At 45.0% G+C, this 16,204-nt stretch overlaps 2 protein-coding genes across 2 annotated transcripts in view; one reads left to right on the top strand and one right to left on the bottom strand.

Annotated features, from left to right (window-relative positions):
* Positions 1-702: 702 nt before the first annotated feature.
* N4BP2L1 (NEDD4 binding protein 2 like 1) lies at positions 703-12,153 on the top strand. Its single transcript, XM_088159554.1, has 5 exons — positions 703-1,181; positions 7,379-7,503; positions 8,263-8,351; positions 8,851-8,927; positions 10,748-12,153. The coding sequence occupies exons 1-5, from the start codon at positions 898-900 to the stop codon at positions 10,971-10,973; spliced, it is 801 nt and encodes a 266-aa protein (XP_088015680.1). The 5' UTR covers positions 703-897; the 3' UTR covers positions 10,974-12,153.
* A 15-nt stretch (positions 12,154-12,168) lies between these two features.
* BRCA2 (BRCA2 DNA repair associated) overlaps positions 12,169-16,204 on the bottom strand; it is a 41,314-nt gene continuing 37,278 nt past the window's right edge. The window contains 2 exon segments of the mRNA XM_014889762.2: positions 12,169-12,373; positions 12,376-12,898. Of these exon segments, the coding sequence (XP_014745248.2) occupies positions 12,282-12,373; positions 12,376-12,898 (615 nt within the window). The 3' untranslated portion in view covers positions 12,169-12,281.

The following is a 16,204-nucleotide window of genomic DNA, read 5'->3' as shown; positions in this document are numbered from 1 at the left end:
GAATTTCAAATATTCTGTCTCTTCTTTCCTGTCACATTTTCCCCACTTGCTTCAGTCAGCATTGGCGTGCCATGTCCCTGGGGAGCTAAGCTTTCTCCCTGGATGTGAACACTCTCTTTAGCACTGTTTGGAACCTCAGAACCTTAAGCTCCAGCATGGAGGTTTGGTGGTGGTGTGTGCTTGGGGCATACCTGGGGCTGGCTCCTAACCAAGCTGGGCAGGATGCTGTGTGTAGCTCTGAGAGGGAGGGTGTGATGCCACTCCAACTATTTTTGGTTTTTGGTTTTACTGAAAACTGTAATTTCTTTGACTTCTTTGGTGATCAAGTTAACGGAAATCAGGCTTTCTTTAGAGGACAGAAATCTTTAAAAGCTCCTTTACTTTCTCTTACGATAATATGTTTTAAAAAAAAAAGAGGATAGTGTAGTGACCGTGATGCACGGGGTCATTTGTTCCGTGCTGGGCGGTTGTTTAGCTACATCCCCTTGGTATCCTTGTTGCTTCTGTGGTTGAAGAGGATTCCGATAGCTCGTTACTAGGGAAGGGGCGGGCGGCGAAGAAGTCTGTGCATACCTGGTGGTGTCCTGAAACCAGCCCTACTTCTCTTTCGGGCTTTGATGATGATTCATTCCCTTTCGAGCCTGCCCTGTAGTTCGCAATACAGAGAGGCACATGTGACTGGAACGCTGTCAGCGCTGCCTTGTGTTTTCCTGCCTTTGAGAAGTTGGGGAATAACCCTGACTTTCAATAACTGGAGATGGTATCTCGGGCCAAAGTTCCGGCTCTGAAGCGAGTGCCGTAGCCGAGCGCTCTGGCAGTGCAGCCGCCCGTCCTTGCCCGTGTCTCTGCTGCCGGCAGCTTTCGCTTTCGCGGGGCAAAGTCTCGGCCGCCCGGGACATGGAGGGACGCGCTCTCCCGCCCGGCCCCGCCCGCGGCGGCCGAGGGACGCGGGGCCGGGGCCGGGGCGGGGGCCGGGGCCGGGGCCGGGCTGCGGAGCGGCTGCCCCGGGCCCCCCATCCCGGGCCGCCCCCGACCCCTCGCCCCGCCGGGCCCGGCCCCGCGGCCGCGGAGGAGCGGCTGCTCCAGGCCCTGGCGGGGCTGAGCCTGGGAGCCCCGCGGGCCGGAGGGAGGCTGGTGCTGCTGCGGGGGCTGCCGGGCTCCGGCAAGAGCACCCTGGCCAGGTAAGCGTGTCCCGGCTCCGGGGAGGGGCAGCGCTTCGTGTGCCCGCCCGGCAGTCGCTGCAGACCCGCCGGGCTGGGGTCGGGGGGAAGCGGGGGAGCCTCGGCCGGGGGCAGCCGCACGGAACTCCCCCGGCTCCAGGCCCGCTCCAGGCTGCGCTGTCCCGGGCACCTGTGGCCGTGTCTGAGTGTCCTGCCCGTGGGACTGTGCCAGCTCCCGTTCCGAGCGAACGGTACCTACGAGGATGCTTCTGGTGAGATGGACTTAACACCCCGACCAAGGCGGTACTTGTTCCTTTTCTCAAGGGTTCCAGATTGGTGATTTATTTATTTATTTATTTATTTATTTTAATATTGATTGGTTTGGTTTTGTTGGGTTGGTTTTTTTGTGTTTAATCACGAACATGGTAAAACGCTCCTTCTCTCTGGCTGAAAACTGACAACTCTGACTTCTGTTTTCCCACTCCTGGTCAGAGCTTTAGCGGTGTATAAAATGAGTAGAGGGGACCACTCCACCCTCCAACAGCCCAAAGGCTGATTGTAAATAAGTGGAAAAACACGGTGGGGAGTGCTGGGAAGCAGCACTGCAATCGGTGTGACTGTGCAGCTGTAGTTTGATATCACAAAATCTCACAGTCTGGTATCACACAGCTTCCAGTGCCACTGCTCTATCAAAAGAGGAACAGGTTCCTTGTCTTCTTCCTCTGCTGGGCTGAGGAACCCGTGCTGGGATCACGGGCTGCCGCAGGAAGGGCTCTGCTGTGAGAGGTGGCAGCATGAAGCTGTGTGATACCCTGGATTCATAGCCAGTTTCCTCTTCTCAGTGCAACACTTCCCTGTCCCACCGGGCCCTCTGCCTCACTGCCCTTTGGCAAACGAAGTTCTTTTATGAATTACCAAATGCTGTGTTTTGCTCACATCCAAAATACACACCTCTCCCTTAAGAGGCTGTGTAAGTGTGGGCCTGCTCCTTCAGGGGGATTTGGGTCATCTCAAAGCACAGTAAGAGCATAAAAGTTTGGGGGCATATTCTCAGGCAGTGCAAGTAACTGTACTTACCTGTACTATTGAGATCAAAATGTAAGGTTAATTGCTAATGACATATTCACAAAATCAGTTGTAAGTATTGTTGTAGTAGTCCTCTGTGAGATGAACATTTGAGTATCTTACTGTTTCTAGCCCCTGTTAATTGTAGCGTGTTTAGCTGTTCAGCAGCACACAGATCAAAAAGCAGCATTTAGTACCTCTTCTTAACACTCCAGATTGTGAAGGACTGTACTAAGAGAATTCTTTTGCTGTTCTCACACTGCATACCTTTTAGTATTGGTAAATGCTATGTGCTGCACAAGGGAAAGCTTGCAAAAAATGACTGCAACAGATCTCGGTGCAAGATCCCACTGGAGGAGGAAGGTGGTTGTTTATTTGCAAAAGCACTCTATAAACTCATTTTTTAAATTCAAGTTCATTTTCTCAGATTTTATTCACTCACAATATCACAACTTAATACTTGCAAGCATCAAGATACATGTGCACAGGTGGTCTGCCCAAAATCAGAGCACACAAGGACCATCAGCTCTCCCCTCCTGGCTTTCTCTGCTGGGTTGCTCTCAGTTGGTGGTGACAGGGTGGGTTTTGGCCAGGTCTGCTGTGCCATCTCCAGCCAACAGCTCCTATACTAGCATTTTGTTGCCTGTGAATTCTGCTAACTTGGTGCTCTGTGAATCTTAGGTGGGTTTTCCCCCTGTTATATGCATTTTCCCATTTTGGGTGTCTTCATCCTCTGCCCCTCTTGGAACAAGGGGAAGGAGGCAGGTGTGGAGAGGCTGGTGTGTCCTACTGACCTTCTTCCAGCTGTCAGAGCACAGGTTTTCCTGTGGCAGGTCACCAGTCCTGGACCTCAGCTGAGTGCTGGCCGTGGGGGGTGTAAACAACATCTGTCCCAGTTTTATTGCTGTTAATGATCTTGGCTGTTGGTGGCTACCATTGTTTTAGCCTTTGCTCTGCTCTTTCTTCTAGTGCTTTCACACACATCTACATTCATTCATTCTGCATATCAGCCAGTATTTCTGTATTTCTATCACAACCTCTACATCTTTATGGTGCTCATGAGTCTCAAGCCATGAATGTTATCACTGGTGATACAGCAACCCAGTGATAACTCCAGTCAAAAGGCCCCTTTCCCATTTGTCACACAGTCCTAGGAACAACCTTGGATCCATGGCTTGTTTCACTGACTTTTCAGTGTCATGCAGCAGAGTTTGGATACAGCTTTGTAAGCTTTAGTTATTTTTGTTAAAATTATTTCCTCATCCTGGTTGCTCCCAGCTCAGAGCAGCCCTACACTGGCACGGATCAGTTCAGGTCTGGTTTTTTGAATGCAAAAATGCACTGGCACTGAGGCATCACTGCTTGGCACAATTTGTGTCTTCTCCAGTTCTCTCTGCTGCTGTTGCCTGGTTTATCCCAGCACCTCTGGTCCTGGGCCAGCTGTTCCCAGCATTACCAGCACCTGACCCCACTGCAGAACTGCAGCTCTGATGGTTCATGGACTTCATCTCTGCAGCTCCTGCCTCCAGGCAGCAATGCCCTGTAAACATTTACCTTTGTGAAGGTGAGAAAAGTAGAATGAAACCACTTCAGGTGAGTCTCCTGAGTGCTTTGACCGAATACCACACGAGCCTGGTGCTTTACATGGTCGGACCCCCTCAAAGAGACATAAAGGCACGGCTGTGTTCTGCCAGCAGCACCAGGAAGCTCAGCCAAGCAAAGTCCTCAGGGCACCAGGAGTTGTTCAAACACAATAGACAGTTTCAAGTGCTGGGCATGTGCCCCAGATCTCACCGTCCTGCTTTCTTGCTGAAACAGAATGGATTTAGGTGCCTTTTAAATGCCACAGAACAGTCAACTGTTGGGAAGAGTGGCCAGAGCAAGTGGTTGCACGTGGTGCTGGTTCATAGGTGTTCTGGTCTCTGATGCACCATTCTGTGGCCTTCTGAGAACTGAAAAGGTTTCTTCCAATCTGCTATCAGAAATCAGTTTATTTTAAAGTTTTCTCATGGAAAAGTGTGATAACCTATGGATACAAAGTGCATGATGCTCTATCCTTTGCTAAAGAAAGGTTTGCTGCTGTTTCAGAAACTACAAAGAATAAGAAAGTAAGAAGAGAATGGGGGATGTTTCCTCAGCTTAAAATAAATCTCCTCAAACCCTTTTCTCCTCGCCCCTCTACAAACTGAAGGAGGTATCATACCCACTGCAAGAGGAAGAGATGCAGAACTGTACAATTATGTGTCCAAAGCAAATTAATGCTGAACCTTTCATGGATGCTTCCAGTTCACTGACTCCTTAAAAAAATGCAAACATAGATCCAATATCTCTTTTGGTCTTGCAAAGAGATTGCAATTTTCTTGTCCTCCTTAGTAAGCTTTACTTAGTGATCTACCGGCAGTGGGTAATTTCCTTTTTGCAGGGCAGTTCAAGATTTATTCATAAATAACCATGGTCACAAGCCATCCCATTCTGCATAGCTGGTGTGTATTTTTCTAGAATACATGCATTTTAATTGCTTACAGTGATTTAAGAGCCTTGTGTGATTATGCAGGACCTTTCTTCTAAACCAACCTGAGGTCCTGTGAAGATCTGTGGAAGGCTCATTTCATAAAGAACACACAAAAAGGTTCTTGGTGCCCTTTGGAATGATAAGGAAGAGAAGAAATAGGAGTTTTGCCAGCTTTGTGGACAATATGGAAGGAATTGCAGAAAACAGCTGTAAACTTCAGCTACAGTTTGGTTGTTTTGCTAAAAGTTAAAACCAGCAAAATAAACAGAAGGTAAACCATCTTTTTCCTACTTCATGTTTTCTTATGTTGCTGTTAGCAGGAGCTCATTTGGTATGAATATAGCAAATGTGACAGTATTTCGTGGCTCTCAGCCGATTTTGTCCCATATTTTTCCTCCTTTGAAATACAAGTTTTGCCTACTTTAATTATTGATGTGAGGACAGTGGACTGAGCTTGCAGCTATTCACCTACAGTTTAGATTTCTTAAGGGTTAGTATCCAAGGTCTCAGTGTTGAAAATTCAGTAAGGTAAGTACTAAGAAAATGGATTTTAAAATTTGCCCTGGTTAAGAACATTTTAAAAAGAAATACTAAACAAGAAAAAAAGGTATTAAGATATTTTATTAATGTATACAATTTTGTGTGCCTATCTGTACCTAAAGGGTCAACACATATTTCAGCAGTCAATTTTTTAGAGAAGAAATTGCAATGAATAAAGCAGTGAGAAAGGTGAGGTGCTGAATCATAGTGAGACCTGAATATATCAGGTTATCCACAGCAGTAACCAGATAAGCATTAGGTGTTGCTGTGATTTTAATTATAAGAATTTTTTGCCTGAGGCCAAATTTAAAGCAACAACATTTTACTGTTTGCTAACAGTTTAAAACATGACTTTTCTTAAATCAGTTTGCCCAGCAGTAATTTTGTGAATAAAGCATCCCTTTGGAGCTGGAAGACAAGGACAGGTGGGTGCTGAATGATGTACAGGGGGTGAAGCCCAGTCCTGGCTCCATCAGCACCGAGTCTCTGCTCACTGGGGTGAACTCCACACAAAATAATATTAATTAATCAGCAGATGGTAGAAGTTACAGTGGAGACAGAGCAAAGTCAGAAGCTGACCTCTATTCAGCTAAATGCACCCTGCAGTCCTAGTGAAGAGGTGCTGCTTGCAGGCAGATTGGGGTACCACTGGTAAGTAAATGGTTGGAACAGAGCTGGATGACAGAATTAAGGTTGTTATGTGTGCCTGTTCTTCTGCTGATAACCTGGAGACACCTTTTCCCTTGCTCTTGCCCACATAGATAAGACACTGAGAAATTGTTATTTTGCAGCTTGTGGGGATGGAAGAAGTGTTTTATGAGGAAAGCTGAAATGAGTCACAGGGGCTGGAGACCATGTGTGGTGTGAGACAGCAGGGCAGCAGCATTCATGTCTGAGAGACACAGGGTTTCTTGACTGACCTTTCTTTCTTTTCCCAAGACATTCCAGGCCTTAGGAAGACAGGAAGTAGAGGGAGGATGCCATGGGCTTTCCCTGAATTCTTGCAGAGACTGCCTCCTCCCCCAGCACTTCTCTGATTGAAAAAAAAAAAGGACAATTCTGTCTATGGACACAAAAAAATCTGGATTATACACATATGGGAACACAATCATATATTAAGGGTTGTTTTGGTTTTTTTTGTGGTCTCTAAGGACTGGCAGAGGAATGCTTCATATTTAAACCTCCACACAAGGCAGCACTTCCTTCTACCTCCAAGAGGCAGTGGCTGCCTGTGAGGCAGCTGCTCAGTGTCCAGCAGGACACACATCCACTCCCCATGGCATCCCCGGCCTGCAGGAGCATTGCTGGGGGACACACCTGTGAAGGGAAGTGGGATTGCCCAGAGTCACTCACCACAGCAGTCTGCTCTACGGATCTGCAAATTTGTCTATAAAATATGTTTTATAAACTCAGATTTGTTTGTGAAATTTGTTTAAAAGCTGAAGGTATAAAAATTACTCAACCCTACAAGAAGAGGATTAAGTGGAACAAGGACAAAATTCCATAAAATAATAGAAAATATTGGCTTATCACTCAGATACTTGTTTGCAAATTAGAATTTTTAAAAAGTGCTACCTACTTTACAACCAAAAAAGCCCCCCAAACCAAACTGATGGTTGTCTGGACCATCTTTACTAAATGACAAATCCTTCTTCCTGGTTATCTTCAGAAATCTCTGTAGCAAAATTCCCATTGTCAGATTGTCTTCTGACACCAACTTTCATGCCTGGAAAAGCAGGTTTGGGTTGCTGGTTTGTTTTTTTTTTTTTTCCCTTCTCTTTATAATCCTGCTTTCTCAGATAACTCAGAAGGAGAGCTGAATATATTAATTAAAGACTTCGATGTTGTTGGTCCAGTGTAGATTTCTCTGCTGAATTAAAGAAATCAAGGCCATGCCTTCGAGCTCCATTCCTTTCTTCCTATGTGTCCATCTAATGATTGCAGTACTTCCAGATCCTTTAAATTGGGATTTTTCAAATGAAGCACTGTGTGTATTTGCACAGCACTCAAATAGTGATGTAATGGTCTCTGTTAAAGGGTGTTACCAGGTACTAATCCTTCTTTCATCTTTTGTTTTTCTTTTTTTTTTTCTTCCCTGCAGACAGCTGAAACGTGAGCACCCCAGTGCTGTAGTCCTTAGTACTGATGACTTCTTTGTTGAAAATGGTGTCTACATCTTTGAGCCTGACTTCTTAGAGGATGCACACAAGTGGAACCAGAAAAGAGGTGACCAAACTTGATGCAGGGACTGTGCAAAATAGTTTGGATTTCAGGCTGTCTTTAAACTTAGTCCCCAGAATAAAATATCTCGAGGTGGTGTCAAAGATTACAGTTCATGGGCCATTGGCTAAAAAAATACATTTGTCACTTCTGATTTAATTTCTTCTGACTTACGAAAGGGAAAATTGAAAATGAAAACATTTTGGAGGTTGGTTAATGTTATTTTAGAGGAAGCACTACTGAATCTTGATACCTTTCAGACATCAGCCCAGCAGCTGCTCCCTGCAGCATAGGCATTGCAGCCTTTGCCTCTAACTTGTTAGGTGTCTGTCCTGACCTGGAAGGGGGTGGGAATGTAATGATAGGAAGAAAACTTACAGGCTGAGTTTAAGTTTGAGAATTAAACAACCCAGGTTGTTTAATTCACCTCAGTGTACCCTGCTTTTGTGGGTGTGCTCTGGAGGAATCTGTAGCGATGGCGAACATACTTTGAGATCAATGTAACAGGGATCTCCTGCAAATGACAGGAATTTTTGGCTGTTTTGTGTTCTATAAGAGCTTCAGATCAGCCAGAGGCTGCATCTCCTCTTCCATGGGAGCTGCTAGGCTCTGACCTCGGCTCCCTTTTGAGTGGTAACTGCAAACCCAGGTTTGGTGGGGAACCAAGCATGCGAGCAGTGGGCAGAGAAAGGACGCTTTAGGGCTAGTAGGGCTTGGCTCTGTTATTGAATATATTTTAGCTTTACTTAATGTGTTACATTGCAGCACGCAAAGCAATGAAGAATGGGAAAAGCCCGGTTATTATTGATAATACCAACATCCATGCTTGGGAAATGAAGCCGTATGTGATGATGGTAGGGAAAGCTCCTATTTATTGCTTTTGTATGCCTAGCTATGACATTTACAAGGAGATTTGACTGAAAAGATTCTTTACATGGCTAAAAATATTTACTTCAGTTTTCCCATAGTTCTCTAATTATAGTTAACGATGGATATTGTGATGAAGTAGGGGCAGAGGTGCCAATGTAGTTGTTCAGCTGGTCAACTTGGTAACTCAGTGAAGGCAAAACAACTTGAAAAGATTAATGGCCTTTGAACCTGCCCTGCTACTTCTTGGTAATGAGGGCATCATACCCTTCCCCAGTAGTGACATGAATTGAACAATCCCTTAACTATTTGTTGACAAATATATCAAAATATTATTTTGTTATTAATTTATTAATTGTAGTTCATGACTTGTGAAAAACGTACCATACAGTCTTTGAAGACGCATTGGTGTCTCTTGTCAGGAGTTCTGGCTGAGGTGGCAATTCTTTTAGTGCAGTTTCATAATGTCACCTTCGTGTCCTTTAGGCACGTGAAAATAGATATGAAGTTACATTCCAAGAACCGGACACACCCTGGAAGTTCAATGTTCAAGAACTAACAAGGTACATAGTTTTCTCTTTGCTGGAGAAGACAGCTTCTCCTTTTGTTGACATGCTCTGAGAAGGTCGGCCTTCTCTCTCTTCATTTAAGGAAGAATGTAACCTGGTAAATGACAATAGAAGGATTGTTGTGGAAAATTCCCATTACTGAGTACCTGGTCTGTAGTAAAGAAAGCTGAAAAGAGCTCGAAGTGAGTCAGGCAGTAGAAAAAGCAACAAGCCCTGAAGCCCTGTTTTTGTGCTGCAAGCTTGATGGGGCAGGAGTCCTGATTTTCATTGTGTATTTTGAGCAGCAGTGTCTTTTGTTTGGGCACAGACCCGAATCTAAGCACTACAGACAATATTCAGACTTCTGTCCTTAAGAATCTAACCATAACAGATGCTGTCCTGCTGCAGCAGGGAGGCATGGTACATCAAGTGTGGGTAAGAAATGGGGCTCTAGAGGGTCTTTGTAAAGGTCTTAATACACACACAAAAAGGATATAAAGAATGTATCCACTCTGCACATATAGCGGCTCTAAAGAATGTTATGTTGACCAGTGGCTGCAGGGTTAATGGCTGTAGTCACAGAAAAAATTCATGCAGGCTTCCTAGCCTTTAGTTAGCCTTTCCTAGCCTTTTCCTAGCCTTTAGCCAGCCCGATGTGAAATGAGTTACAGGGGACAGTGCTCTCCCAGCTACCAAATCCAGAAGGTAACACATGCTAACTTGTTAGTGCAAGAAAACAAGGCATGGGCACTTCATTGCAATGGATGGATTTGTTTTCTACCAGCCAGGAGCTCTAGTCAGAAATTAATGCTGCTCCTGTCTGTGTGTGACGGACATGAACGGCAGAGGGCCAAGGCCCAGAGCAATAGTAGCTGCAGGGGGAGGCGGGACATGGCAGATGATGGCTCAGGGCTGGGGACAGGTGAGGACACCACCAGCCTGAGCTGTCAGCCAGCTCTGGCCTCAGCAGCACCAGCCATTGGTAGGGGAGCACTGCAGGGGCACAATCTGATCATTCGTTGTAGGCAGAGATACTCAGCAAACTTGCAATATATTTAATTAAACATTAATTAAACATTAATTAAACATTTGACATACATTGACTTTTCACAGCAGCATTGTAAAGCTCATTCACATACACTCATTAGCTGTGCCTTAGTAGCACTAAATAGCAGACCCATGATATTCGGGGTTTGCAAACTCACGAACAGAAATCCCTGGTGGTCTTTGGGAAGACAATTCCTGCTAAATTGTGGAGGGATCGTGGCTGGTGCCACTCTGGCTACTCTAACCAGAAAGCCCTGCATGTTTGAGCATTGTGTTCCCTTCCCTCTCAAACTTGTAATTTACGAGTCTACCCTGGAGCCTGAGCTACATCATGTGTGGTGCTTCCCTATTTGCTCTCAAAGCAACAGCAGTCTGTGACCTCTGTCCTTGCTGCTACCTCAGTGTCTGGGCTGGCTGCAGCCCTTGGCTGCGTATCTCCAGCTGTACAAAAGCTCACTGAAGCCAACAAGCTGTTACTGCTAAAACACAGCAACACTTGTATAAAATACCACACAGGTCAGTTCTACATGACTCTTATTTTTGGACATTTGTCAACTTCCTTTGTCCTGTCTGCCTCCCCAAAACAATAGTGTTATGTTTTTCAGCAGTCACAATAATATTACTAAGAAGTAGGTGGAAGTGAGCAGTAATTTGAAAAAAAAAGGCCAGAAAGAGATCAATGGAGACCTGAACTGTTACGCTGAACCTATCAGGAACTTTAGCAAACTGAAACTTCTCATACACAGGCAGCTAAATACTTGTAATTTCTGTTACTGTTGACTCTACAGAAGGAATATTCATCATGTCCCCCGGGAAAAGATACAACGGATGAAAGAACAATACGAGCACAATGTTACCTTTCACAGTGTTCTCCAGTCCGAAAAACCAAGCAGGGATGAGGGAAGCTGCAGTGGAGCAAGTGCAGCTTATGGCACAGGTTCCCATCCCACCCACCATTCTGCCTTGCCAAGGAGGAGACCTGGCACAGCACGTACAAATGTGACATTTAACTGAAGATATGCATTCCTTGGTGTTTTAATTATCAGGGTACAAGGCTCTCTAGTTTGACATTTTTTTTCTAAACTGTTTTTTATTCTTGTGTTTTTCTACTACAGTTCTAAATTACTTTTATTTCTTACTACCTTTAAATGGCATTGGACTGTGATCTCACAGCTCTACAGGACCACTGTAAGAGCACTGTACCCAGTACAAACTCTATTCCCTCTCATCTCTCTTCCTCCAGGAAAATCCATTCAGGCATATGTGAGATGTACTGGCTCTACCACGTGCCACTTTTTGGTGGTTTTTTTCTACATCACAGTCTGATGCTAGCAATAAACATTCCTAACTTATTTCTGTCTTAAGGCCATTTTGGCCAATTCTTCCCCCACACAATTGGCATTTCTTGCCATTTTATTGCTTTATATCTGACTGTATAAACTTTTTGTATCTACTGGCTTGCCTACAGCATTATTGTAACTTTCACCGGCAAAGTGAATTACGGCAAAAGTAGCTCAACAGATTGTAGCAAGATTCGATGCTGTTCCCTTTTCACTGACTGGATTCATGCTGGTCTTACCTTACATACAGCTTCTCCAGCCTTGAAGCAAAACACTTCAAAATAGCAAACTTAGCTCTTCACCTGCCAAGACATAGGAGTTCATTGATCCCAAGACGGAGAGGCTCCAAAACTGAAACATTAGTGTTAGGCTTGTGCATGTTAACTCCTAAGTGGGAACAGGGCTACAGGAGCAGCTCTGAACAGCTGAAGCAGAAACACAGACCAAGGAACTACTGAATAATAACTCTGCATGGCATTTTGCTCTGAATCAAATAATCATAGCTGTTCTTTAAAGCTCTTTTACTGCTATATGAAAGTCTGAGGAGAAAAGTACAAGAACTGTGCCAGAATAGCGAGCAACATTTCAGAATTGAAGTGTTCTGTTTGGTGAAAATAAGAGAACTTTTTATTATGCCCTGTGCCACTTTGGACAGCCAAACAACGATTCTAATGTTGCAGAGGGTAACAAAACCGATGGCTTTAGACTGAAACAAAGATCCTGCTGTAATGTAAGAACACAGAATCAATGGCTTACAAAATGTCATCAAACCCTCAGCCACACTGATGCTATTGTACAATACATCTTTGTGAGAAGTGTTTACAAACTAAACTTCAAACTATTTTGCAAATGAAGTGGTATTTAATGAGTCTGTTTTTGCAATAGAACTTTATTAAATACAATCAAGTTTTAATGTACAAAGTGTAAAAATAATTTGAATTTGAAATATATACAATACTGTACATGTGCATTAGCAGCATTTTCAGTCTTTGTAGATTCTGTTGGGTGGTAATGAGTCCTTAGGTTCCTTTGGGTTCTTCTGAAGAGCCTCAGCTACTTCAGAACTGCTTTTGATGAGTTATTTGCTTCCCCAGTAGACCTGGAACTATTTCTGGATGAAAGATCATCAGATAAAGTAGTAGCTGTTGCTTTGCTGTTTTCATTTACATAATCAATCTTCTTTTCTTCTGGTAAATTATTCATGAGCGCTTGTGTATTAATCATCGCCAGTTCCTCATCAGCAACCAGGTCATTCTCAGGCAGATGGACAGTTTCTCTCACTTTTCTGCAAGGGGGGACATGTCCAATATTCTGATCTGTCTCTTTAGGTGACTTGCTGTGCTGTAAACCCAAACTTCGTGGAGGCTGAAATGCTCTTTTAACAGATGGGGAAATTACTGAACATATTGGTGTCAGTGGTGGAGGGGCAGGTATGCAGCTGAGGAAATCCATAGCTTTTCTCTTTTTGCTGGTTTTGAGATAGTCTTCATTAACTGTAGCAGGTGAAGGTGTTTTTGCTGACCCTGGTGTGACAAGTTTCACACACGGTGTGCTAGTTGACAAAGGGCTTGGATGCTTCATTTCAATTCTAGAAGACATCTGGGTAAAAAGAGAAGTTTTATGTTTAATAGAATGTTCTGTTTCATGAACTTCCTCAATGACTTCCAAAAAATGGGGGAACCCCCCCGATATAAAAACACTACATCATCATTCATATCCCATTTAAGGTTAGTTTGGTATCTCCTGATGGTGATTCATATTATTCCTTCAAGTGCTGATGATTGATAAATCACTGTTTACCTGTACATTTACATTTTGTTTCTAAGAGCTAAGCAAAATGTATGAGAATTTTTCTATGCCAGATGGTAAGAAATCAAAGCACTCATAAGTCCTCTACTGCCTTGGCTATGTCCTCCACATGTGGTTGGTTAAATACGTAAAAAGGAGGAAAACATTTAAGAAAAACCAGGATAGAACATAGACCAAAAAACTTGAAGATAACATTACACAAATAGCAATAGCTATCATAGCATAGCAAATCTTTCAAACACAGGCTTGAGAATGCACTTAATGCCCCCTTTTTAAAAAGATGATTAATGTGTTTATGTGTTGGTTTGAAAGTAAAACCAGTGCGAGACTCCAAGTCAGTAATACAATTTAATAGGAGAAAAGAGAAAAAAAATAAAATACATGCAATAATATAAAAGAAACAACCACCAACACAGTCAGAAATACAACCTGACACCCTGTCAGTCAGGGTGTTGGTAGCAGTCCGTATAAATGGTGGCTGCAGTCCTCCTGGATGACAGATGTGGTTCTGTTGAAGCAGTGCTCCTGTAGAAGGTGCAGTTTTCCTCCGAAGATCCAGCGATGATGTGGAAAAAGGTCCGACTTTCCTCTGGGATCCAGTAGAAAGGTCTGCCCTCGGGTCCCAAACCCCAGTTTTTTATCTAGGTAGGAAAGGCTTGGCTCCTGCCCCTGGTTGGGGCATCTCCCAATGGGGTGATGTAATCTTATCAGTCACACAATAGGACTTAATGGCCCATTAACAGAATATATCTTCTGGAGGAGGGATGGGTTGTGAATAGATAACGATGATCATCCCCCCATCTTATCAGATGGCACATCAGCAGAGGATATCTCCCACAGAGATAAGGATCACCACCCCTCCCACATTTTAACAGATGGTGATAGAATACACATTTTTGCATTGTACCCCAGGACATAATCCACCCCTTATTCTATTACCATCTACATCACACCCAAACCAATACCCTCTTACAGATATATAATACAAAATGAAACCTTACATACAGTTCTCACTAAAAATTAGGTCTCTTTGCGGTACACAACGGGTTTCCCCATCTTTCTGCATTACCCACCAAGTGTAACCAGGTCCTTGAGCAAAAACAATCCCACGGATTGGTTTGCCTTTGCCTGTGGTGGGATTAATCCAAACAGTCTTTCCTAAAATACCTTTCATGTGTACCACTGGGACCTTGTCCCCATCCACTGTGTGCAGGGGTTCAGAGTGGGCAGGACCGGCTCGATTGATGGACCCTCGAGTGTTAACCATCCAGGTGGCTTTGGCCAAGTTCATTTCCCAATTTCTGAAGGTTCCACCACCAAGTGCTTTCAAAGTAGTCTTAAGGAGTCCATTACACCGTTCAACTTTCCCGGCAGCTGGCGCATGGTAAGGAATATGATATATCCATTCAATGCCATGTTCTTTGGCCCACGTGTTGATAAGACCGTTCTTGAAATGGGTTCCATTGTCTGATTCAATTCTCTCAGGGGTACCATGCCTCCAAAGGACTTGTTTTTCTAGGCCCAAGATGGTGTTCCGGGCAGTGGCATGAGGCACAGGGTAGGTCTCTAACCATCCTGTGGTTGCTTCCACCATGGTCAGTACGTAGCGTTTGCCCTGGCGGGTTTGGGGAAGGGTGATGTAGTCAATTTGCCAGGCTTCCCCATACCTGTACTTTGACCATCGTCCACCATACCACAGAGGCTTTACCCGCTTGGCCTGTTTGATTGCGGCACAGGTCTCGCAGTCGTGGATGACCTGTGAGATGCTGTCCATGGTAAGGTCCACCCCTCGGTCACGGGCCCATCGGTACGTCGCATCTCTCCCCTGATGACCAGAGGCATCATGGGCCCAACGAGCTAGGAATGATTCTCCCTTGTGCTGCCAGTCTAGATCCACCTGTGATACTTTCACTTTGGCAGCTCGGTCCACCTGCTCGTTGTTGTGATGTTCTTCATTAGCCCGGCTTTTGGGTACATGTGCATCCACGTGTCGAACCTTTATGGTCAGTTTCTCTATTCGGGCAGCAATGTCCTGCCAAATCTCAGCTGCCCATATGGGTTTCCCTCTGCGTTGCCAGTTGGCCTTTTTCCAGCGATCCAGCCAACCCCACAGAGCATTAGCTACCATCCATGAGTCAGTGTAGAGATAGAGCCTTGGCCACTTCTCTCGTTCAGCAATATCCAAAGCCAACTGGACGGCTTTTAGCTCTGCGACCTGACTCGATCCACCTTGTCCCTCGGTAGCTTGTGCAACTTGTCGTGTGGGGCTCCATACTGCAGCTTTCCATTTCCGGTTAGTGCCTACAATTCGGCAGGAACCATCAGTGAAGAGGGCATATCGTCTTTCAGCCTCCGGTAGCTCATTATATGGTGGGGCTTCCTCAGCACGTGCCACTTGTTCCTCTTCTTCTTCAGAAGACAATCCAAAAGTCTCACCTTCAGGCCAGTTTGTAATTATTTCCAGAATCCCAGGGCGATTTGGATTCCCAATACGGGCGCGCTGAGTGATGAGGGCAATCCACTTGCTCCATGTGGTGTCAGTGGCGTGATGTGTGGAAGGCACCTTTCCCTTGAACATCCAGCCCAGCACTGGTAGTCGGGGTGCCAGGAGGAGTTGTGTTTCTGTGCCAATCACCTCTGAGGCAGCTTGAACTCCTTCATAGGCGGCCAAGATCTCCTTCTCTGTGGGAGTGTAGTTGGCTTCAGATCCTTTGTAGCTTCTGCTCCAGAATCCCAGTGGTCGACCCCGAGTCTCACCAGGCACCTTCTGCCACAGGCTCCAAGACAAACCATGGTTCCCGGCTGCAGAGTAGAGCACGTTCTTCACATCTGGTCCCGTCCTGACTGGGCCAAGGGCTACTGCATGAGCAATCTCCTGCTTGATCTGGGCGAAGGCTTGCTGCTGCTCAGGGCCCCAGTGGAAATCGTTCTTCTTGCGGGTAACCAGGTAGAGAGGGCTCACAATCTGACTGTACTCAGGAATGTGCATTCTCCAAAAGCCTATGGCACCTAGGAAGGCTTGTGTTTCCTTCTTGTTGGTAGGTGGAGACATAGCAGTGATCTTATTAATTACCTCTGTTGGGATCTGACGACGTC

The sequence above is a fragment of the Sturnus vulgaris genome, chromosome 2 (genome assembly GCF_052056855.1).
Source record: "Sturnus vulgaris isolate bStuVul1 chromosome 2, bStuVul1.hap1, whole genome shotgun sequence".
Taxonomy (NCBI): Eukaryota; Metazoa; Chordata; class Aves; order Passeriformes; family Sturnidae; genus Sturnus; species Sturnus vulgaris.
This window is presented reverse-complemented; position numbering and strand designations above follow the sequence as displayed.

What these genes read in the sequence shown, in the direction of transcription:
- N4BP2L1 (XM_088159554.1), top strand. Translation starts at nt 898, where the DNA reads ATGGAGGGACGCGCTCTCCCGCCCGGCCCCGCCCGCGGCGGCCGAGGG. An exon ending in GGCAAGAGCACCCTGGCCAG is followed by an intron (nt 1,182 to 7,378) that starts GTAAGCGTGTCC and finishes TCTTCCCTGCAG; the next exon opens with ACAGCTGAAACGTGAGCACC. An exon ending in CAAGTGGAACCAGAAAAGAG is followed by an intron (nt 7,504 to 8,262) that starts GTGACCAAACTT and finishes GTTACATTGCAG; the next exon opens with CACGCAAAGCAATGAAGAAT.